The sequence below is a fragment of the Lactuca saligna genome, chromosome 7 (assembly GCF_052625555.1).
Source record: "Lactuca saligna cultivar CGN05327 chromosome 7, ASM5262555v1, whole genome shotgun sequence".
Classification (NCBI taxonomy): domain Eukaryota; kingdom Viridiplantae; phylum Streptophyta; class Magnoliopsida; order Asterales; family Asteraceae; genus Lactuca; species Lactuca saligna.
The window spans coordinates 65,554,459-65,579,526 of record NC_136423.1 but is presented as its reverse complement, the minus strand read 5'-3'; the positions used below and the strand labels follow the sequence as shown (position 1 = coordinate 65,579,526).

General features: G+C 37.8%; 1 protein-coding gene across 1 annotated transcript; it reads right to left on the bottom strand.

Annotated features, from left to right (window-relative positions):
• Nucleotides 1-18,866: 18,866 nt before the first annotated feature.
• LOC145004521 (Tetratricopeptide repeat (TPR)-like superfamily protein) lies at nucleotides 18,867-22,573 on the bottom strand. Its single transcript, XM_078963456.1, has 2 exons — nucleotides 19,650-22,573; nucleotides 18,867-19,183 (listed from the first exon to the last, which is right to left on the bottom strand). The coding sequence occupies exon 1, from the start codon at nucleotides 22,345-22,347 to the stop codon at nucleotides 19,795-19,797; it is 2,553 nt and encodes an 850-aa protein (XP_078819582.1). The 5' UTR covers nucleotides 22,348-22,573; the 3' UTR covers nucleotides 18,867-19,183; nucleotides 19,650-19,794.
• Nucleotides 22,574-25,068: the final 2,495 nt, after the last annotated feature.

Genomic DNA, 25,068 nt, shown 5'->3' with positions numbered 1-25,068 from the left:
TTTATTGGAATAGTGTTTAAGGCTGCAACTATATTTGGTAAGTACTTTACCCGATTGAGCATGGTCCTTTTGAGTTGCTTTCACCATAGTAACTTGACAAGATGATTTATAATGAGAGAAGAAATATTATTATTATATTATGAGGATAATATAAGGAATAATAATATTGTTATTTGATTAATATAAGTCAGAAATTAATTAGAAATTAATTTGGTAACTTAAAGAGATTAATTGAATAAAGAGGTATAAACTGTCAATTGTATGATAGTTGTATTTTGAGCAATGATTCCTTAGGGATAAGGGGTGGACGGATTTTAGGGTATGGATGAGGCTAGAAATCGTCCAAAGGTTTATCAATAAGGATATTGGATTGCTTAGAGCCTAAGTTATCCAATTAGGGTTTTAAGGGTGAAACCCTAGGAGGCTCGCTGGTATAAATACACCCATAGGGTTGAGGAAATCGACACCCTTAGTATTAGAGGAGACCTGGCCGACTTCTCACCCTCTTCCATCTCTCTCAAATCATCCTCTTGCTAGTTGGTGTTTGTAAGCTATTAGAGGAGTGATATTTGTGACTCTAATCTCCAAGGACAAGAAGATTCAAGCAAGTAATTCAAGGTATTCTTTTAGATCTGATTTCTTGTGTTATTATACTAGATTTATCAATCAAAGTCTTGGATACATTGCATGTTCAATTAGAGAAACCTAGATCCAAGCATTAAGGTTTGTATGTGCACATAGGAATGTTCTTATAGCTAAAACCCAACAGTGGTATCAGAGCCTTGATTGGTTTCTATTGAATTGATGCATTGGTTGCTTGATTGTTGTTTGCAAAATTCGAATTTTGTCAATCTGCCTGATGAACTCGACGAGTCCCATAGTGGACTCGACGAGTAGGCCTCGACTCGATGAATCCATTGTGGTACTCGACGAGTCCGAGCGTCAGGAGGAGCTAATTACGGGATTTCTTGCTGTTTATCTTAAGGAAACTTGCCTTTATCTTAATGGGTCAATATAAATCCGATTTTATCATATATATGAGTATATCCTTGACCCAATTCAAGATAATTACCAATTAATTGAATAATAATTTCCTTATGTGATAATTGATTAATTATTTTAATTAAAATGGTAAATTGTCTTGCAAGAAACATCAAATATGGATAATTATGAAATTAAATGGTTAGTTTAAATTATTTGTTATTTGATCCCTTGTGTTTTGAAAAGTTTAAAACTAATCCTCAAGTTTTGAAATTTAGTTTTGTGATTAAAAGATTAATTGGGACAATTTAAATTTCAAACCCTAGAATTTTACAAGTTTAAAATTCAACCCAATACTCTATATGATTACAAGCTTAATATATATATATATATATATATATATATATATATATATATATATATATATATATATATATATATATGTATAATTAAAATGCTAGTCTTATCGTTAGTAGGCCTCATTCACGAAGCCGATCTATAATGTGGGTATAAGGTTGCTGCCTATAAAATGGCGCTTAATGGGTGTACACTCACACCCACCACTTGCTTGATCGGTGGAGGGTCGTTAGCCGAACGGGTAGGATAGGGCAACTCCATCTCCTCGTTAAAAGTATAATATTAAATACAAAGTAACTACATGTTTCCCAATCCTAGTTACTTTAGGAAAAGTGAATTGATGCAATCCCATGAAATTACACTTTGCACCCTTGCTAAGAAGTTAGTGGAGCGTGTGTGGTTTACCGGCTAATTGGTTCTAAGCATAGGTGGCAAAGGGTGATTCATCGTTTATCATAGTTCGGTAGAGCGTGTGTGGTTTACTGGCACATCGAATAGGTGATCGTTACAATGAAGGCACCGTGTAGATTTGCATGGTTATTCACACCCACTTTGTGATCCTCGGCATCCCAGTCACAAACGAGAGGGGCATATCGAGATTTAAACATGCCATTGAAAAGTTCAATGAATCTCATCGAAACCTAGGAATTCTCAATGTGTTTAAAACTTAAAGGTAATGTTATCATGGTGGATAATTAGTGAATCGTCATTCACTTACCTTCAAATTGTTTGCATGTTGGATTACGGCATCCCTTTTCTAATATGTAAATAATGTTGTTGGATCCTAACCCTAATTTTTCTTATTGGGTGATAATTAGGGATTCAAATTCTAATCAATCTTTGTCCTTTCTATTTATAGATGTCAAACGCGAACAACGCTGCTGCTAGTTCATTCACATTGATGAGCCTTTGCTAAAAGGTGACTTTCGATGGAACGAACTTTAGCGGATGGATAAGATACATTCGCACGATTGCTCGCTACGAGGACAAGGAGTATGTCCTCGACGAAAAGCTTGAGAATATCAATCCAGAAATCGCTACTCCGGCTGAAATCACCGCTTTTGAAACTCATGAGCGTGATGCAACGAAGGTTCATTGTATCATGATAGCCACAATGAACTCCGAATTCCAAAAGTCCTACAAGGACATGTATCCGTACGAAATGCATTAAGACTTATTGGAGAGATATCATCAAAACGCGAGGCAGGAGCGTTACGAGATCTTCACTAACATGATCTCTTCTAAAATGGGACATGGAGAATCTCTAACCGTACACTTGCAAAAGATGCAAAGGTATGTCGATCATCTTCGCAAGTTGAATGTCGACTTTGGGGAAGATTTGGCTATTGACATGGTACTTCGTTCCTTGCCTCCGTGTTACAACCAATTTAGGATGACCTACCACATGAACAAGGAAGAGGTCACCCTAAGTAAACTCCAAGGTCTCCTAAGGGTTGCTGAGAGCAACCTCAAGGACAAGTCTGTTGCACCAACTCCCAATCCACCCGTTGCTCCTGTTTTGGCTATTGGGCCAGGAAGGTGCAAGAAGAGGAAGGCTCCATCTAAGGGCCACCGCAAGGGAAAGTCCCGAGATGGTGCCTCTTCTAGTGGGACCAAAGTTGATCCCGCTAAGTCCAACTCTAACCCAAAGGAGGCAGAGTGCCACCATTGCCACAAAATAGGGCATTGGAAGAGAAGCTGCCCAGAATACCTGCAAGCTATCAAGGAAGGAAAGATCAAGCCATCTTTCGCATGTATTTACACAATTAAATCTAATGATTCATCTCATGCTATTTCTTATGTCCTCGATACCGGATGTGGTTACCACATTTGTTCTGAATTGTAGGGACTAAGAAGAAATAGGGATGTGGAGTATGGAAGAATAAATCTAATCATGGGGAACAGAAGATCGTCGCCTGTAACCAAGATTGGAGTGTATTCTTTAGTGCTTAGTAATGGATTATGTTTAGATTTGGATAATTGTTGCTACTCGCCAGAAATGGCAAGAAACATCATTTCGTTTCATGGTTTGTTTAGACAAGGATTTAGATTTTCTTTTAATAATGAGAATGGTTCTATTTATGTTTATCTAAATGGTGTCTTATATTTTGAAGCAATGTCATGTAATGGAATTTATGAAACTATTATGATTGTAGATAACCTAGGAAATGATGTTTTATTCATGGATTCTTCCAATAGTATGGATAGAGCATCCTTGTGGCATTATCGTCTTGGACATGTCAACAAGAAGCGCATAGCCCAACTCCAAAAGAATGGAGTGTTGGATTCATTCGACCTTAGGTAAGATGACACATGCGAATCTTGTTTACTTGGAAAGATGACCAAGTCACCCTTCACTAGCACATGTGAAAGGGGTGAGGGTTTATTGGACCTCATACATACCGATGTGTGTGGACCCTTTAGATCAGCTACAAAGGATGGGAACCGCTTCTATGTGACTTTTGCCGATGACTATATTAGATATGGGTATATTTACTTAATCAAGCAAAAGTCAGAAACGCTTGAAAAGTTCAAAGAGTTAAAAAATGAAGTGGAGAATCAATTGGGCAGGAAAATCAAGATGCTTCGATCCGATCGAGGAGGAGAGTACCTAAGTCTTGAATTTCACGACTATCTCAAAGAATGTGGAATAGTTTCGCAGTTGATGCCACCTAGGACACCACAATTGAATGGTGTGGCAGAAAGGCGTAATTGAACTTTGTTAAACATGGTTCGTTCTATGATGAGTCGTGCTTCATTATCTATCTCATTCCGGGGGTATGCCTTAGAGACTGTCGCCCATATCCTTAACCAAGTCCCTATGAAGAAGGTTACCAAAACACCTCACGAGATGTGGACCGGGAAAGCTCCCTCGTTAGCACATATAAAGGTTTGGGGTTGCGAGGCTTTCGTAAGACGAGATACTCACGACAAGCTCGAACCCCGTAGTGAGCGATGTATTTTCATCGGCTACCCACAGAAATCCTTTGGATATCTCTTCTATAGACCAAGTGACAATGTTGTCTTCGTTGCGAGGAGAGGGGTTTTCCGAGAGCGAGAACTCATAAGCCAAGGAGACAGTGGGAGGAAAATCGAGCTTGAAGAGATTCAAGAATCGATTGATGAAGGAACCTCTACCGTTGGCAATCAACCCGAAGAGGAAACTCCGGTTGAACCTATTAACCAGTCCTTACCTCTTAGACGTTCCGAAAGAGTTAGAGTACAACCCCAGTTGTATGGTTTTCATATTACTATCGAAGGGGACACGTATATTAGTGATAGTACACTAATAAGTCTAGATGAACCTAATAGCTTTAAGGAAGCCATGGCAGGCCCGGAGTCTGCAAAATGGAAAGAGGCAATGGACAGCGAGATCCAATCCATGTATGACAACCAATTTTGGAATTTGGTTGATAATGTGCCCGGACGTAAGACTGTTGGGTGCAAATGGATCTTCAAGAAGAAGACCGGCGTGGATGGAAACGTACACACATATAAGACGCGATTGGTTGCGAAGGGCTTTACTCAAACTCCCAGAGTTGACTATGATGATACCTTCTCACCAGTTGTGAAGATAAAATCTATTAGAGTGATGCTAGTTATTGCCACATTTCATGATTATGAGATTTGGCAAATGGATATCAAGACCGCTTTCCTTAATGGGAAGTTGGCTGAGGATGTTTACATGGCTCAGCCAGAGGGTTTTGTTGATCCGAAGCATCCAAATAAAGTGTGTAAGCTTGAGAAGTCCATTTATGGACTTAAGCAAGCGTCTCGTAGATGGAATCTTTGCTTCGATGAGAAAGTCAAAGAGTTTGGATTTGTACGAAGTGAAGATGAATCATGTGTATATGTCAAAGCCAGTGGGAGCATAGTTAGCTTTCTCGTTTTGTATGGCGATGACATACTGCTCATAGGAAACGACATCCCGACTCTGCAAGAGGTTAAGTCCTAGATCGGGAAGTGCTTCGCTATGAAGGACCTCGGAGAGGCTTCCTATATTTTGGGAATAAGGATAGTAAGAGAAAAAAGTAAGAGACTTATAGGACTTAGTCAGAACACTTACTTAGATAAAGTACTAAAACATTTTAGTATGGAAAATTCGAAGAAGGGAGAATTACCGATACAAAGTAATGCCAAGTTGAGTAAGACTCAAAGTCCGAGTACCGAAGCCGAGATAGCAGAAATGAGCCGAATATCATACGCTTCCGCAGTTGGCTCAATCATGTATGCTATGACTTGTACTCACCCTGATGTAGCCTTTACTTTGAACATGGTTAGTAGATATCAAGGGAACCCTGGCAAAGCACATTGGATTGCGGTCAAGAATATCCTCAAGTACCTTCGGAGGACCAAGGAATGGTTTTTAGTCCTCGAGGGGAGTGATGACTTGAAGGTGCGAGGGTATAGTGACGCCAGTTTTCAGACCAACAGGGACAACTACCGTTCGCAGTCGGGCTGGGTCTTTACTCTTAATGGAGGAGCAATAACTTGGAAGAGTTCCAAGTAGGAAATCGTAGCTGATTCAACATGCGAATCAGAGTACATTGCGGCGAGCGAAGAGTCGAAAGAGGCAATATGGCTAAAGAACTTCATTGGTGATCTTGGAGTTGTGCCTGCCATAAAGGAGCCTATGGAAATTTTCTGTGATAATGAAGGAGCGGTTGCCTTGACCGAGGAACCGAGGGATCATGGTAGATCTCGTCATATCGACATAAAATATCATTTCATTAGACATCGAGTAGAAGAAGGACACTTCGTGGTGAGGAGGATATCATCAGAATATAACCCAGCAGATCCGCTTACGAAGGGACTGAGTAGGGTTAAGCATTTGCATCATGCTAGGAGTATTGGGCTAAGAGATGATATTAGATTAGATTAGATAGTTTTAGAAGCTTATAATAGATAAATGTAATTTAACATTTGATGAATAAATAAATGAGTACTATTTATAAGTAAAGTTATTGTCTTATGTTAAATGTTTAACTACTGTTTCACTTTGTATGTTTTGACTTCCTGAATAATTGAGTTTATTTAGAATAATCGAATTATTCAAACAATCCACAATCGTTCATATGTTGGAAGTAGGTATGAATGAAGATTGTCATGAATTGGTGTGTAGATTGTCTAAATGGTATTAGACATAGCAAAATTTTGCTACAGCGTTCATGAGTGCTTATGAACTAGTTTTGAGCATTGGAACAAACCCGCGCTTGCTGGAATCACCTTATGGAATTTGACGAAAAGGTTGATCGCAAGACGATAATATCATATGGTCTTAAAACCTAGATATATGGTTTGTTATTTGTTAATTGGTTGTACATTGATAATGCGAAACCGCATCAGTAAATTGATGTTATAAAACACATTGTTGTGTATAATTGATTAATGAATAAGTAAATGCATATAAGTCGAAGTTTATCTGTTACTTTTATCCTAAGAGGGTAAAAGCGATATCTCGGTCGCTCGATGATTTGATTTGACTTATGTGTCGAGCCCGGTCATAACTAAATTGATGTGTTCGATTAAGTTCTATGTCGAATAAATCTGAGATCGAGAAACCAACTACTGGACAATTGATTCCATAGAATTGTCCGCACGATATCTAAACAAAAGACTATACGATCCCTTATCTAAAGGATAAAATTGATAAGATCAGAGTTTGACAGCGTCTTTGAGAGCTACGATTGCTAATCGGTATATATATAGTTGCTAGACTTATCCAAGTGGGAGACTGTTGGAATAGTGTCTAAGGCTGCAACTATATTTGGTAAGTACTTTACCTGATTGAGCATGGTCCTTTTGGGTTTCCTTCACCATAACAACTTGACAGGATGATTTATAATGAGAGAAGAAATATTATTAATATATTATGAGGATAATATAAGGAATAATAATATTGTTATTTGATTAATATAAGTCAGAAATTAATTAGGAATTAATTTGGTGACTTAAAGAGATTAATTGAATAAAGGGGTATAAACTGTCAATTGTATGATAGTTGTATTTTGAGCAGTGATTCCTTAGGGATAAGGGGTGGACGGATTTTAGGGTCTGGATGACGCTAGAAATCGTCTAAAGGCTTATCAATAAGGATATTAGATTGCTTAGAGCCTAAGTTATCCAATTAGGGTTTTAAGGGTGAAACCCTAGGAGGCTCACTAGTATAAATACACCCATAGGGTTGAGGAAATCGGCACCCTTAGTATTGGAGGAGACCTGGCCGATTTCTCACCCTCTTCCATCTCTCTCAAATCATCCTCTTGCTAGTTGGTGTTTGTAAGCCATTAGAGGAGTGAGATTTGTGACTCTAAGCTCCAAGGACAAGAAGATTCAACCAAGTAATTCAAGGTATTCGTTTAGATCTGATTTCTTGTGTTATTGTACTAGACTTATCAATCAAAATCTTGGATACATTTCATGTTCAATTAGAGAAACCTAGATCCAAGCATTAGAGTTTGTGTGTGCACATAGGAATGTTCTTATGGCTAAAACCCAACACTTTAAACACCACTTGGCCACCCTCGACGTGAAACTTGTACCAACCTCTTCCTTCCCTACAACGGTCACCGTCATAAACAAACCAATAAGTTATCGATCACATCATAAGCAATAAACTATGGATAGGAGATATGAATTTAGACTTTTTTATAATGGTTCAAAGTGTTGTGGCAGTGGTTTAAAGAAGAATTATGCACCTACTTCCTTAGTGATGAATCGAAATTCGGTCAACGACCACCAGTCCACCATACCTTTGTCGATTGTCACATATTGCGAATCCACCCTCTCATGTTGTGACTCTTCATTCTCATGTTTCAACTCCGACTTCAGTTGTAAGGATGCGACAACATCTCCGACTCTGGCACTCACATCTCTGCCTGCAACTTTAACTATGCCTCTCACATCTCCAACAGATTATGTAAATCAGTTTTCTTCTATGTTATTTTTTGATGGTAGCACCATATAACTTCAAATTCAACAGGTAGCTTTGGTTTATCTTTGTGTTAGATTGTTTTACATTCATAATTTAGCAAAAAAAAAAAATCAGTAGCATTGTGTTTTTTCAGTAGCATTATAGGTTGTAATGATATTCGAAATTTAGGAGCATTTCTTACTGTTTAGTAAAGAATTTAGCATTGTTTTTCAAATTTTCATGTATATCTATCCTTGGTTGTTTAGAAAAAGAATTCAGTGCTCAAAATACCAATGGCAACTGATGAAGTGACAATTGATATCAATGAACAAAATACCAATGAAGATAAAATCGAAGAATGGAGGTTAATAGGTATGTTAAGATCCAATATTTTCCATATTTCAAAGGCACTACATATGTAAAATACAAACGCTATTAAAAGGTCTTAGCTTGTGGAGGTTGGAAGAGTAGTACTTTCAAATTACTCAACCATCTAACCAGTACATGTAGGACCTCACCATTTTATATAAAATTAGGCGAATGCCCGTGCATTGCGCATAAACACTTATATAGTTGAAATTTTTACAAATATATGTTTTTTTTAAATATAACAATAACGTTCTTGTTAAATTTGATATAATAATTTGTATACTAAATTGATAGTATATAGATTATTTTGAATTATATTATAATATATACATCTATTATAACTGCATAATTTCAACCGTTTGAATGACTTCTACCCGCGAATTAGTTATGAATAAAATTAAATATAATATATGGTTTAATGTTATTTATAGTTTTAATGTTATTGTTAATTAATTTTTTTTAATATATTTGTTTAACGTTTTTAATTTCTATCATTATAATTATTTAAAATATTAAACATTATTTTTTAATTTTAAATGTAACAATATAATAATTTATATAGAGTTATATTTAACTATTGTTATTGTAAGTTATTTTAAACTACTTATTTGAAAACTTTTAACGATTATACAAATATCTTTAGGAAATATTTTAGTTAAATTGAGATTATAATTTAGTTTTTGCATTACCACTACAATTTATCATTTTTAACTATTTATAAAATATTCATTGGGTTTTTTTAAGTAGAACTGAAATTTATATTTAAGTGGACATTATAATGTTATATTTAAATTAACAATTTAAGTATTTTATCAAAACTGTTCAAAAGTTGTAGCTTTAAATTTATAATGGTTTACATACAACATCTTAATCTAATAAATTAAGTATAATCTATTAAAAATTAATGACATAACTTTATAAGTAAAAGTAATATATTATTTCAATATTAAAATTTAGTTTATTTATGTTGACACTTTAGGTTTGATATTTACTTAACCTTATTAACCAAATTATAATCATTATTAGAAAGACAATACAATTTATCACTTTTAACTATTTATAAAATATTATTTGGGTTGTTTAAGTTAAACTAAAATTTATATTTAAGTTGGTCCCGTAATGTTATATTTAAGTTTATAATTTAAATATTTTAAATAAATTGTTCAAAAATTATAGTTTTAGATGATAATGGTTTACACCCAACCGTTTAAATGATTCATATACTAAATTGATATAATATATTGATTATTTTGAGCTATATGATAATATATACATCTATTATAACGGTATAATCCCAACCGTTTGAATGACTTATACCCGCAAGTTACTCATGAATAAAATTAAATATAATATATGTCTTAATGTTATTTATAGTTTTTGTTATTATTAATTAATTTTTTAAAATTTATTTTCCTAACGTTTTAATTTCTATCCTTATAATTATTTAAAATATCAGACATTGTTTTTTTTTTTTTTATTTTTAAAGGTAACAATATAATCAGGACCCGATTGTTGCTATGAGATGGTTGTCAGACGTGGAGGGGTGTTTTATTCATGTGATCATGCCCTGCTGATCAGAGGGTGAGGTGTGCTCTGAACCTTTTGAGGATCGGGACGAAGGATTGGTGAAGGTTGACCACGGGATCGTATTCTGATGCGCAACGAGCTGCGATTTCTTGGGATCAGTTTAGAGAGATGTTCAGTACTCGCTATGTTCCGCGTGTTGAGAGGGAGAGATTAGCCCAGGAGTTCCTGGAGCTGAAGCAGGATTCAGAGTCGGTGACGGAGATCACCAGGATGTTCACTGAAATGGCGATGTTTTGCCCGGAGTTTGCTTCGGAGCAGGCTCAGATGTCCTGATATCTGAGTATGCTCAAGAGGGATATCATGCAGTTTGTGTCTACTCAGAGGTGCGAGACATTGTTGGAGTTGCAGGAAGCCGCTAGGCGGCGGGAGTTGGAGATCGAGTTACAATTGAGAGAGCAGAGGCAGGCTCTGGTATAGTTGCTACCGACGCCGAAATGGTCTAAGACCGTTGATTTTAGTTTGAGCATTCAGAGCATCCTCACTTGTGAGAGGTGCGGGAAGGGTCATGCCGGAGCTTGTAGGTCCGGTGGTACGTGCCGCAAGTACGGGAGAGAGAGGCACTGCGCGAGGGATTATCGTCAGTCAGCCCCAGCCCAGGATATGAGGATTTGTTGTTAGTGTCATTAGGTTGGTCACATGAGGGCCAACTATCCACAACTGGTTGGGAAGTCGGTGCAGGCTCCAACACCGGCCAAGTTGAGGATTACGGGTGGAGGTCAGGGTGGAGCAGAGCCCCCGAGGGCTCAGGGTCGTGCTTTTCAGCTTACAATAGAGGAGGTCAGGGCAGTGCCGGATGCAGCTGCAGGTATGTTTCCTTTTGATATTTTGTTATCTTGTGATTATTATGGAGCATTGTATATCTGCTAGTCTCGTTGTGTGATTTTGGTATTGTAATTGTTGTTCCTTAAGGGTTATGTATGGTTAATGGTTTTGTTATTGGGAGTTTCGTTGGTTATCATCCATAGGGATTATTAGTGGGAAATCAGGCTTTTGGTCTGAATGTTGAGTAGCATCTGCAGTCTGAAGAGTGGTTAGCTGAAGGTCAGGCTTCTTTCAAGTCCGAGGTGATCAGTGTTGATATGTGATTTTGTGAGGGTTGTTCGTTCTAGTGGGAATCAGTTCGCGTGTAAGGGAATGTGTTGTGTAGGGATGTTAAGGGTGGTCGGTTATGGTGACTAGTGGTTGATAGTCAAAGCTCTAAGTGGGGAGAATTGGAAAATTCTCTGGGAGATCAACAAGCATGAGAGGTTGATTAGCTGTATGGGATTCAGCAGCGGTTCTGTCAGCCAAGAGCGTAGGCTGGTATGAGCAAGTGACAGGCAAGCGGGCGGGATATATACCAAGGGCTTTGTAAAAGGGCAATTGATTGTGGAAAGCCTAGGATCAGGCCGGGATTGAGTATGTAGGATGGAGTTAGAGTTCGGAACCCCTAGAGTGCTAGAACAGTATGCATGGAAGAGTATTCCAAAGGGATAATTTGGGATGAAAAATGCTAGTCGAGCGGTCCAGATAGACTGAAGGCTGGTGGGCGTACCAGTCAGGCCGAAGGCTCGGGGATGGTCCAGACAGGCTGAAGGCCCTGGAGGGCCATCCAGACATGCTGAAGGTTCTGAGAGTGGTTTAGATTGGCTGAAGGCCTGGTAAGGTGGTCCAGTCATGCTGAAGACTCTACATGTGTCGATAGATCTGTATGAGGAGATGGAATGATTATGTTACGATGTGATAGCATCAGAAGGTCTAACCCGGGTATTGATCATGATTAGTGGAAGGTAGTGCATGGACTCGAGAGTCCTTGAGAGTAGATTCAGAGCATGTGGGGCGCATGGGATGGTAGTTATGCTATGAGGGAATGGTGTAGCGTTGGGCGAGCACCATGGCACTTGTTGTAGTGACAAGGTGGCCAAGTAGATTTCCTTGTATAAGGAAAGGGAAAGGTATGTAGCTCCGAGGGGAAGAGTAAGTTCACAGAAACAAAAGCAGGAGCACAGAGGTATGATTGAGGTGTTCCAATCATGGTTGTTGAGCAGTGTGTTTGCACCGGTGGTATGGAATCACATCCGGGTTGGATGTCTACAGAGGTCACGGGAGGAGTTCCGAGGGTGTAGAGCCAAAGAGGCTCAGAAGGGGTGCAAGGATGGAGCCTTGGATTTTCAGTTTGGGTGATCAAGAAAATATGTCGTAAGTGGTAATTCATCCTGGGGGATGTTTGGAGGTGTCGTCAGTGTGTCGGGTTTTCCCAACCCGAGGACGCTAGAGCTAGTTCAGCATGTGTATGTGATTGCGGAGGAGAACTCATGGGAGTTGCTCTGAAGCTGAAGGATGTGTCATCCTGTCAGCGTGGAAGGGATAGAGTTGGACTCAGAAAGGGAGCATATTAGGTCCCAGCAGTGAATTCAGTGAAGGATATGTCTGACAAGGAGTGATAGTAGTACAATACCGGGTAGGGAACCCGGTGGTTCAAGGTTATATCTAGCTCGTAAGAGTCAAGTGATTGTTGTGATCTGGAACGAGTGAAGTACCATGGAGTGCTACTCGGTTGATAAGTGGGGTTATCAGAGGATGAAGCCGGTGGCCGACTTGAGGCAGTGGTCAGGACACCGCATGGGAAGATTAGAGTTTCGGGTTTCGATGGTAGTGTTTTGAGGAACCTGGTTTGGTTAATGCCAGGTGGTGCATTGCGAGAGTAGTTTTTGGAGTTGTGTTGTCGCAAGCTTCGAGGATGAAGCCTAATTTAAGTAGGGGAGAATTGTAACATCCTGGAAATTCAAAAGTAAAGTGGAAGGGCTAAAAGTGTAAATAAGAAGGTCGACTCAGCGAGTCGAGTCGCGTGTTGAGTGACCAACTCGGCGAGTCACATGGGTGGACTCGACGAGTTGGTGCTGTGTGGAGAAAACCCTAATTCCGGGGGTTGAGCCCTATATAAAGAACATAATACCCTCTCCCCAACCTCTTTACTCTCCCTTGATGTCCAGAAACCCTAACATTCGTTTGTGAGAGAGTTGGAGAGCATTTGGACCTTGAAGGAGTGTTTGTTGAAGAGATTCTTGAAGATTAAGAGGCTTGGAGCAAGGGGATTTGCAAGGTTTTAGCTTATTCTTCAGTTGGTGCTTTCATTTGAGGTAATAATCTGTTGCTTGAGCTTTTGTGCACCTAGATCTATCATTTGTGGGTTTTTTGGGAGTATATCTAGTGCTATCTTGAGTTTGGAGGTTAGATATGAGGTTGCTACCTCATATCCAGTGTAGTGATGATCCAAAGGAGCATAAAAGTCCCTGTTGAAGAATTATTGATGAAGCCTTTTAGTCCCAAACCTTATCCCTAGAGTATATTATGCTTAGATCTCCTTGGATTCACGTAAAGTTTGCCACTTTACATGATGGATGGCTTATAAAAGAGTAGATCTATGGATTTGAGACCCTGCATAGCTTGGAAAGCCTATGTATGGGTTAAGAGCTAGTGGTACTCGACGAGTCACATGGATGTACTCGACGAGTTGCTTGAAGATAGGCAGCAACTCGACGAGTTGGAAGAACAACTCAGTGAGTTGGTTGAAGATAGCCTTGGACTCGGCGGTTCTGTTCTTGGACTCAGCGAGTCTAGTCGTGAGGTCCTAACCTTTCCTGGTTAAGCTGTGAATCGGTGAGTCAAGGGACGACTCGGCGAGTTGGGTCGCGATATGGGAGTTTTTAGAGTTTAGGGACTCGACGAGTCAGCGGGCTGACTCGGCGAGTAGGGTCAGTCAAGAAGTTCGACTTTGACTAAGGACTTTGACTTTGACCAAGAGTTGACCAGTTGAATTCCAGGGGTAATTTGGTAATTATTGGTATTTATTGAGTTCGGTCTCTTGGTATTGTCAGTGTTGGAATTCGTGTTAGAGGTTGGAGCAGCGTGATCTTATCTTTTCAGTCAGCAGTTGCGAGGTGAGTTATCCTCACTATATCAACAGGGTCTAAGGCACCAAGGCCGACCCTTTATCGGATTATAATCTGGGTATCGTTGTTATGTTATTGCTTTGCTATGGTTGCATCCTGGTAGTTAGGATGGTATATGTTAGAGACCTGGTTAAGGTCGGTATTCTGGTATATAGGATGATGCTATGCTAGTGACCGGTTAGGTTGGTATCCTGGTTAGGGTGATGTTATGTTATGTGATCTGCTAGATCGGTTTGATTAGATGCGAATTGTTATATGATTGTATGTTTATGTGCACATGATTGTTGTACTGGGGTTGGGTTGAGGTGGGTCCTGCTTTGTGCTGTAGGCCAACATACCCAGGGAGGATTGGTTAACCCGAAGGCCCAGCGAGCGGTCCAGATAGGCTGTAGGCTCGCGAGGGCGGACCAGACGTGCCGAGGCTCGGAGAGTGGACCAGGCCGACTGAAGGCCCGGTGCGGGCATACCAGTCATACTATAGACTCAGAGAGTGGACCAGGTGGGTTGAAGGCCCGGTGCGGGCGGACCAACCACACTGCAGAAGATGGATATGGCTAGACTCGGAGGGTGGACCAGGTGGACTGAAGGCCCGGTAGGGCGGACCAGTCACACAGTAGACCCAAAGTGCATGGCTTTTCTGCTCGGTTGTGATATGTTATGCGTGCAATATGTGGTTGGTATTTTAGGGGTATCTCACTAAGCTTTTGGGATTACAGTTATGGTTTAATGTTTTTCAGGTACTTCAGGAGACCGTGGCAAGGCGAAGGCGTGATCGTACCGCTCCTTATGTTTACGTTTTACGATATGGTTATGGGAAAAACCTGATAATAATTGTATTGAAAACCTTTTTGTAATAATTTAACGAAACTGGGTTGTTTTTGAAAAGTTTAAATTGGCTTAAATTTTTAGAGTGTTACAAGTAGGAACGGGTCTACGACTACAATGCTGACCCATTTAGTTAACAGTAGTTCCGGACCTCGGTCTGATGTAGTAGTTAGATTGCTTGATGTCTTTGTGATTCAATTATGTTTTGTATTATGTGTTCCGGACTTCGGTCCGATGTAGGGGACAAGGTCCTAGTCAGTTCCGGATTTCAATCCGATGCAGTTAGTTCCAAACTTCGGTCCGATGCAGGGGACTAGGTCCCATTTAGTTCCGGACTTCGGCCCGATGTAGTTTTTCAGGCTTCGGTCTGATGCAGTGGGCAAGGCCCTAGTTAGTTCCTGACTGCGGTCCGATACAGTTTCCGAACTTCGGTCCGATGCAGTGGGCAAGGCCCAGTATGTGTTTATATGTTACTGTATGGTATATGGTAGTTTGGGGGAGCTCACTAAGCTTCGTGCTTACAGTTTCAGTTTTGGTTTCAGGTATCTCCGCAAGTAAAGGGAAGAGCTTCGGATGATGACATAGCACACACCACGACTTCAGTTTTTGTCGCGGGAGTTGATTTAGCTTTTCATTGACATGATTTGATATAGTCTTGATACAATTTTCTTGTGATACTTTGTTATGGTTTTGATACATTGGCGTATGGGTTTTATTTTATGGTATTGATCTAATGATTTTAGTAATGATTAAACAAAAAATTTTGGGTCGTATTTTGGGATGTTACATTAATCTTGCTCTTTAGAAGCTTAGATCTCATTTGTTTGAGTTTTTGACCCTTTTTGGTCCCATAGATGAGATCTTGTGGTTTAATATCACTTCTGAAGCTTAGAGTTTCCACTATTGGTGTTCTTTTGGTCCTAGATTCATAAAGTTGTCATCTCTGAAGCTTAGGTCCATCCGTGCATGAGTTATGGCCATTTTTATGAATGTAGAATGTTATAAATTGAAGTTGGGATCTTTTGGGGCATGCAAAGTCACCAAGTCAGCGACTTTATGGTTCTAGATACTCTTTGGGACTCAGATATGTGTTTTGGACCGTTGGACTTAAGCATTAAGAGCTTAATGGAAAAGTTGGCTTAATGGAGGAGTATGTTGGGTGTACAAGTCAGTATGCACAACATACAAGCCATGCAGCGAATACGCTTAGCATACAACTGAGTACGCCCCGCGTACTCGGTCTGATTGGGCTTCGTATCTTTTGGGCCTTGGTTGAGCCACTTCTTTGGATCTTTTGCTTTGGTCCTTATTGGGCCATCTGAAATCAAGCTTTTGGACTAAGGAAAAATGTTGGGCTTTAAGGAAAGACCCATATGGGGGATTGGTCCCAATTTGAAAAAATGGGCCATAGGTGGGCCTTGGAGGAACAATTGGTTTTGGGCCTTTTTGGTTTGTGGATTTGGGCCTCAATTTTGGTTCAAACTAGGCTAGGGGTAAAATGGTTATTTTACTCCAAGTATGGATTGTTTAGCTCGGGGAGTCGTCAAGGTAGCAGCTAGGGATTTCTTTCAATGAGATTCAACATTTGAGGTGAGTTTCCTCACTCGGTTTAGCGGGTCTAAGGCACCAATGCCTACCCTTATTGATTATGCTAGGATGCTAGGAGTCTGCGTGACCCTCGCATGTGTTATGTGTTGCTATGTATACCAGGCGGGGCTCGATGTCGAGGCGAGGCCTGAGGATTGGAACATATGTTAGTGTTTATGATCATTATATGTGTTAGCATGATTATGTGATATATATTGCATTTGTATAGTGGGCGAGGCCTAGTGACATGCGAGGCCTGAGAATAACAGATATGTAAACTGAGTGGGGCTCGATGTCGGGCGTGGCCCAATGTAGGCCGGGGGGGGGGGGTAAGTATGTGATTTATTATGTATGGTATAAGGTAGTTTGGGAAACTCACTAAGCTTTGTGCTTATGATTTTTAGTTTATGTTTCAGGTACTTCTAGTTCTAAGGGGAAGAGCGTGGGATGAGTGCATCACACTCACCACATGGATTCCACTTTTGAGAAATCACTCTAATTGTTATGTTATTGAGATACTTATTTTCATTTGAGATGTATGGATTATGTTTTTGGAATACAGTTTTATTTAAATTAAAAATGAAATTTTTGGATCATGTTTTTGGGATGTTATTGAATGCATGATTGTACACATCTTCTACTGGTTTTATGTTTTGATAGATACCCTGATTTATTAGCTTGATTTTGATATGGTTGTAAAACAATGCTTTGGTGACTTCTGATTCTATGGAAATGTCTTTTTTTTTTTAAATAAAAAGTTTACTATGATTTTTGTGAGGTTACACCAAGCATCCTATAAATGAATGTTCATATCCATTTTGCCAATAAGAATCACACACACAACATCCTTTCTTTATGTTTTGAAAAAAATCAAATGCATTCATCAGATTTTAATATCCAAAACTATCAAACAACATAAACAACAATTACAACATTAAAAACAAAGTAATAATGAGCCAAACCAAAAATAGTTGGTTAAAAAAAAGTTTGTAAATATGAAGGTTTCTATGAAAAAATAATAATATATAAAACAGAAAGATTATCGGTAAAATGCTAAAATGACCAAATTAAAATAAAAACAAAAACTGTAAGTGTTATTCTTGAAAAAAAAATCTAGAAAAATATACAAAACAAGTATCTAATACGTTGAGTATTTTGCATATAGAATAAAGTTATTTGATGCAATTTTCGAATATATTTTTAGATGTCTTACACTTTGATATTTATAATTTGTATCTTTAACAATATTTAATAGTGTTTGGTATGTAGTAATAGAAGAAGTAATGAAATAAAATTTTTATTACCGCAACAACAATGATAAGAGTAGGATGCTATAATTTACAATTAGCATGAATTTTTTAAAAAAGATAAGTGCTAAAGGAGTTTAGTTTCAATTTTTTTAACACTCTATTCAAAAGTATATTTGTCATTTAACAATAATTTTTCTTTACCTCTTCATAAACTCAAGAACACATCTATCCTTTCCCATTTTTCCTTCCATATTTTTTCTTTTCTTTACCCTTCCCTCCATTTTCCTCCTCTTTAAAAATAATTTTTAATCCTGAGAACATATTAAGGAGGAAAGGAAAAGAAATGGAAAGAAAAAAAACTTAGACAAAAACTTATTTTGCATTAAATATTTACTCCCATTTTTGAGATGATTACAAGGAAATGAGAGCAAGAAAAAAAGAAGAGAAAAAAAAAAAACTTTTATTTTCTTCCTATTCTCTTTCTTTTTTTCTTTTCTTTCCTATAAAACTCGAGATGTTAGGGTTTTTCTCACTTTAGATTATTAATCTTGAATCCGATTTTGAAGTCCTCTATTTATAGGAAACAATTAAACCCTTTAGAGATAATTACTTAGTCACTAAGTAATTATTCTTAAGTTTGATAATTATTTGAATTTCTGATTATTAATTAATTAAAGACTTAATTAATTAACTACCTAGATATTTATAATTCATCTTTTGTCAATATCGTTTTTTTTTTTTTTTTTAATGATTTTATAAAAGGGTTGCATCTAGCAAGAAACTAGATGAGCCCAGATTTTTTTTGTCAATATCGTTTACATTTGTCATCGTGTATAACCCAAAATAACTCGGATATTAATAATAATATTACAAACAATTGTGACAAAGCACTATTTCCAACAAATACTTTTGTCTTCCAACACACACATTAAATGTCGATACTCAAAATTGTATGAACCGACTCATTTAAGCATGTATCTAATTTCAGATAATTGTACGATAGCTTTGAATTTGGTCATTTTGATTAAATTCACACACGATCCACCAAGTACCATAAAAAAAAACTAAAAAACAATCTATAATTTTTATTGCATAAGATACACGTTTTTGTAACATTATTGTTCGGAAATTCACTAAGATGAAAGGGCAAAGCATATGTAAAATGAATCACACACAAATATGATCCAAAAAGCCCATGATTCTTGGTATAAATTACAAACATTTACACGAAAATTCCGATCTATAAATAAACATACCTCTAAATACAAAAAGAGACCCGATACTTTCTTACCAATAAGTAAATAAAACATAACTTTTGTTTTGAAATCTTGGACTCTAACACAAAACCCTTCATCCTTTGATTTTGCTTGAAGCTTTATTTCCTGCAAAGAACAAATTAGTTAAAAATCTGTTACAAGAAATTGAAACTTTTTATCGCGTCCAAAAAGATGTAAAAAGGTGGGACAACAACAAGCTCTAAATCTCTAATCTGTGAAAAAGACATAAATGCCCTCTCATCATTTAAAATAGCCTTAAAAAGCTTTTCCAGTCACATATAACAAACCCAGCCTTACTTGAATCAGTTGAAAATTTTATAGTTTCACAGAGGTGTTTCATAACAAGAATGAGATGTATATTTTTACTTATAAGAAATCTTTAACTCAATAGTGATATAATTTGATGAATGAAGTAACAGAATAACTGGAAAAAAGATAAAGATTTTCAATCACTCCATAGCATATTTATAAGCTTTGACTTTTGAGGTCAAACAGATATAAGTATGTTGCTATTATGGGTAAGAGTAAAGTACATTGCTATTTCCCACAAATTTCCCTTTCACAAATGTACCTTTGGTGATCTTCAATGTTTGCCTTCTGTTGCAAGCCCTTCAAATCTTGAAACAACACCATGGAAGTTTGTCATTGCAAGGGCAATATATTCAAAAGCAACATCAACCCACAAAACAACGAATAACATTTCAAGGGCAAAATCGTCATAACACATTTGTCCGAGCACAAGAAGCAAGCATTTGCAAACTATGCTCATCAAACGAACTATCCATTTTTCTAATATTCCCCACAAACTCTAACGCTTCTTGATACTTCTTAGCTCTACAATATCCATCCACAATTGTCTTATAAGTTAACATATTTGGCTTACAATCATGCTCAATCATATAACTAATCACATCGTTTACTTCTAAAAACGAACCCTGAGCCGCAAACCCCGCAACAAATGTGTTATATGTAACAATACATGGCCGAATCCCGTTATTTGTCATTTCCGAAAGTACCCTTCTAGCTTCATCCATTAAACCTTGCCTACAAAACGCTTTTATCACGGTATTATATGACACAAGATCCGGTTTTCTACCCGAATTTTGTACACTTTTGAGAATCTCTTCGGCTTCCCAACACTCGCCAGTTCTTGCATACATATCCATTAATGTGTTAAAAGTCACAAGATCCGGTTGCAATCCGTTTTCATGAATCAAGTCAAGAATCTTGCGGGCCCGATCATAAATCTTGTTTCTTGCATAAATCGAAAGCATGGAGTTGAATATAACAAGATCCGGTTTGTACCCGTGTTTTTGCAATTCTTGAAATGCTTTTTCCATCCCGGAAAGCGATCGACATTTGAAATTTGCGAGGATTAGGGTTCTAAGAAGCATCCAACTTGGAAAGATCTTCCCTTCGTATATCTCTTTTGCCATAGCATCTAACCCTTTAAAGTTTTGACCTTTTGAGTAGCAATGAAGCATCAAAGAATATGAGGTTTCAGTAAGCTTAAACCCTTTACTTTTCATGTCTAGAATCACCGATTCCCCAGATTTCCAATCCCCTTTACGAGCTAAGGCGTTCAAAAGCGCGTTATAAGTTGTAATACACGGATTAAACCCGACTTTAATCATCTCCCGATAAACTTCACCCGCATCAATCTCCAATCCACACCTCCCATATGCACTTATCAATGTGTTGAACGTGTCCCTATCGGGTTCAAAACCACAACTTTTCATCTCACGTAACACCCAATTCATATAAAGATGCATACCCTTTTGCCCACACATAGCAAGCATCGTGTTCCATGTGACACGATTTGGTGAAATTCGATTCGATTTCATATCGAGAAGAATCTCCATCATCTCTTCGGACCTCGATTTTCGACCTAACATTCCAAGAATCGCATTATAAGTACAAACATTAGGAACACAACCGGATTTCTTCATTACATTAAATAGACTCAACGCCTTATCTTCTTTTCCACATTTCCCATATGCATCTATAACCGTTGTATACGTGATTGCATTCGGTTTTAGACCCTTTTGAGCCATTGTGTTGATTAAATCAACCCCCTTTTCATGGAACCCTGCTCTCACATAAGCAGCCACAAGCTCATTATAAGTGACTAAATCGGGTGTGCAATTGTTTTCCTCCATTTCTTTCAAGATGTTTAATGCCTCTAAGTACATTCCAGCCTTCCCAAACACTTGGAGTAGAGAATTGTATGTAAAGATTCCTGGTTTATAGCCTTGAGCTTTTAGACTCGCGAAAAATGTCTTTGCTTCCTCTAATAAACCTTCTCTACCACATGCGGATATCACTGTACTACAAGTGAACTCATCGAATTCAAGCTTTTCGGTTTTCATTTCAGTTAACAGATTCAAGATTTTGTCCCAAGAACGACCCATTTTCCCATAAACATCCAACATTACATTGTAAGTGACCAAATTTGGGGAAAGTCCAATTGCTTTCATGCGATCAAACAAGTAAATGGCTTTTTCATACTTTCCTGTACATGAATGCGAATGGATAATAGTAGTGAAAGCACGAACATCTAGAGAATAATCCCCAACACCATACTTATCAAAGAGCTTTGACATGATCGTATGTTGCGACTCCCTACCCAAGATTTTGACCATTAATTCGATCATTTGGTTGTCAATATTGAAGCTTTGATTAGTCCTTGAATCCTCCAGTGCCCATTCGAACAGAGAAAGGGCTTTTTCCCAGTTACCCGAAAGATCTAAACCCTTTAATAGGCTAATCAAATCGAGTTCAATCAATTTGAACTTAACGGAATAAAAGAATAAATGTAAACTGGATGAAGACTGTTCCAAGATAGAATCCAGCATAGACTTACACTCAATTGAAAGAAAATCAAGCGACCCATCACCATCACCATCAATACCCGCCAATTGAACTTTCGGGTCTTCAAGGGTAAGAAGTGAACTCGAATAAGGCTTCCTGAAATGTGTTCGATTGGGGGCATGCTTTTTTGAGTAACTGCGAGTAGAAGGGAATTCGATGTGGGTGTTGCTTGATTTTACTGATCGTATAGGTTTCTGCTTGTGGGTGGTGGTCGGTGGCGGTGAAGAGAGGTGAATGAGGTGTTGGACGAGAGGATCAATGGGGAAAGATTGCGGAGACGGTGGTTGTGGCGGGAGAGTTGTTGGATTGAATCCGAGTCTTTGTTGTTGGGTTGATTGTGTAGGTTTTGTCAACTGGAGAGGGAGAGCTGGTCTGTTTGGGAGGAATGTGCCCTCCATTTTTGTACGGAGAAGATCAAAACTTCGAGGGTTTTGGAAGAAAAGGGGACAGAAATCGATGGTTTTTATGAATTGGGTATTGATTGGATGTGACTCAAGATTGAAGAAGAGGTGATTGTTGTTTAAGGGCAGTCGAGTCTCGAGATGACCTTGTCTTCCAACTGTGGATTGTGTCCATATGTGTGTGCGATTTGGATGAGATACAGGAATTGAGTGTGCGAGGGCCACTTCTAGCAAGTAGAACCTTTTGCTCCAATTAATCCGGGTAATTTGAAAAATCTTTTTGCTTTTCTTATAAGTCAATATTGTACTCTTTTATCCTTCATGTTCAACAATGATGTTTGTTTATTTGAAAGGTGTATTTTATTTTTCTATCATATAAAAATTTATAAAAATTATTGGAATATATTTTTTTGAATGAAAAACTAATCTATACTCATAAATTACCATCTACGTTTGTAATAAAAATTGAACCTATGACTTTTTATTTGAAAAAGTCATTCTTATTCTTTATTGTTAGAACAAAAACTTTTTTATTGAAACTATACATAAGAAATTGGCTACACATATTTGCAACTTTAAAACTGTAATGTGATAGCTAAAAGATCATATTTTAAATTTTATCCGATCAAAGTGGTAATGCATTAACCTAATGTTATTTTCTATAAGAAGCATAAATGTGTAATTGTAATCTTTAGACAAAACTGCAAATTTGATCCCTGTAGTATTCAAAAAATTTTGAATAGGGTCCAAAAAGTTTTCAACTTGCATGGACCCTCCAAAATCAAGAATTTACTGTGATTTTGGTCCAAAAACTTGAAAGGATGGTTTTGCCATTTTATTTTCTTTTTTGTATTTTTTATAATCATTCTAATACTTTTTTATTTAAAAAAAAAAAGAAAAAAAAGAATTATCCCCTACCCCACCGTTCTCTCTCTCTCTCTCTCTCTCTCTCTCTCTCTCCCCTCACTTCACCTGCAATTTAAACTACATACACACATTGTTTACGAAACATTGAAGCTTCCATGACACCATGAATCATCAGAATATAATTAGAATAAAAAAAAATATCGGCACCTCCTTGGTTTACCTGCATATGAGTTTCATAAACACCACCTGGTCATCTTGATTTGAGATAAGTGACATGAACAAGTAGAGTTTAGGGGCATCAGACTTGTTCATACCTGCTGCTTATCATCACTGGTGGTGGTGAAAATGAAATCCAACATTTTATTAATATTCTCTTCATTCACTTGTCTCTTCTTCCCAGGAACATCATCTTCAGAACCAGAAAAGTAGTTAGAGGAGAATGTCGTACATGAGCAATCAACCAAGAATCAGAAGAGAAGGGAGATTTAGGAAAGGAAAATATTACCTTCCACGTTTAGTAATGACGGGCACGACATCGAATGTGAGGAATTAAGGTCCAATTGAGGGTTTCCAAGCCCTAATCACACCTTAAGCATCATCGGAACAATCCCATCATCACAATCAAAGCTTCTAGTCATCCTCCCTTCTCTCTCTCTCTCTCACACATACTACCATATACCTGAACACACTCATGAAGTAGTCATCGATGACCATATGCTATGGGTTTCTTCTCTCACCTCTTTCTAAAGAAGAAGTGTCTTGGATACAGAGCCTTATTCACCCCTGTTGATGTAATAATCATTCATGGGTTGCTGTAATAATCACTTCATCTTCTTCAACACATTCATACACATACAACACAATAAACACACACACACACAATGATGCAAAACCCATAAATTGATGATGAAAAACTCACACCCTTGCAAATCTCGATCCAAATGCAGATTCAAATTGAAAGAAAAGCCTGTAGATATGGGTTTCTGAAAAATGGTGGGGGGAAAGAAATAGGAGATGGTGGGATGCTTCATCTTGGGGTAGGCTTCACTTTTGAACTTCTTGTTCTTCAATTTTTTTGCCCACAGACTCTAGTCCGACCCACACCTTTTTCCAGAAATATCACCCTTTTCACATACAACATATGAAAATCAAACACAGACATACAATTGGGTTTGATTTTCTTACTTCTTCCAAATTTTAATAATCATTTCATAACTGGTTCTTGTTTGAAAGCTCATATAGACGAGAATCAGAACAAATTGAGAAAGAGAGAGAGAGAGAGAGAGAGAGAGAGAGAGAGAGAGAGAGAGAGAACTGTGGGGGTAGGTGGGGTGGGGGATAATTCTTTTTTTTAAAATAAAAAAGTATTAGAATGATTATAAAAAATACAAAAAAGAAAATAAAAGGGCCGTCTTTTCACGTTTTTTAGACCAAAATCACAGTAAATTCTTGATTTTGGACGGTCCATGCAAGTTGAAAACTTTTTGAACCCTATTCAAAGTTTTTTAAATACCACAGGGACCAAATTTGCAGTTTTGTCTAATCTTCAACTTTGAAAAACATAAATCAAATGGAAAAAGAGAAGTGTCATGGAGAGTTTTTATTTTTTTATTTTTATTTTTTATTTTTTTCTCCTATTGTGAGTGTTTGTTTAGGTTATAAGAGGTGAGAAATGATTCTCATGTGATGGTGTGCATCTTTTTAGGTCTCTATTTTTAAAAACAAATGGTCTGTAAGTTAACCTTTGCATGATGTAGACAAAAATGATAAAAAAAGGTTCTAAAAAAACAAACAAACCGAAATAACCTATGAAGCCTCTAAAAAAATCATTATTAAACTAGGAAAAAGATC

What these genes read in the sequence shown, in the direction of transcription:
- LOC145004521 (XM_078963456.1), bottom strand. Translation starts at nt 22,347, where the DNA reads ATGGAGGGCACATTCCTCCCAAACAGACCAGCTCTCCCTCTCCAGTTG.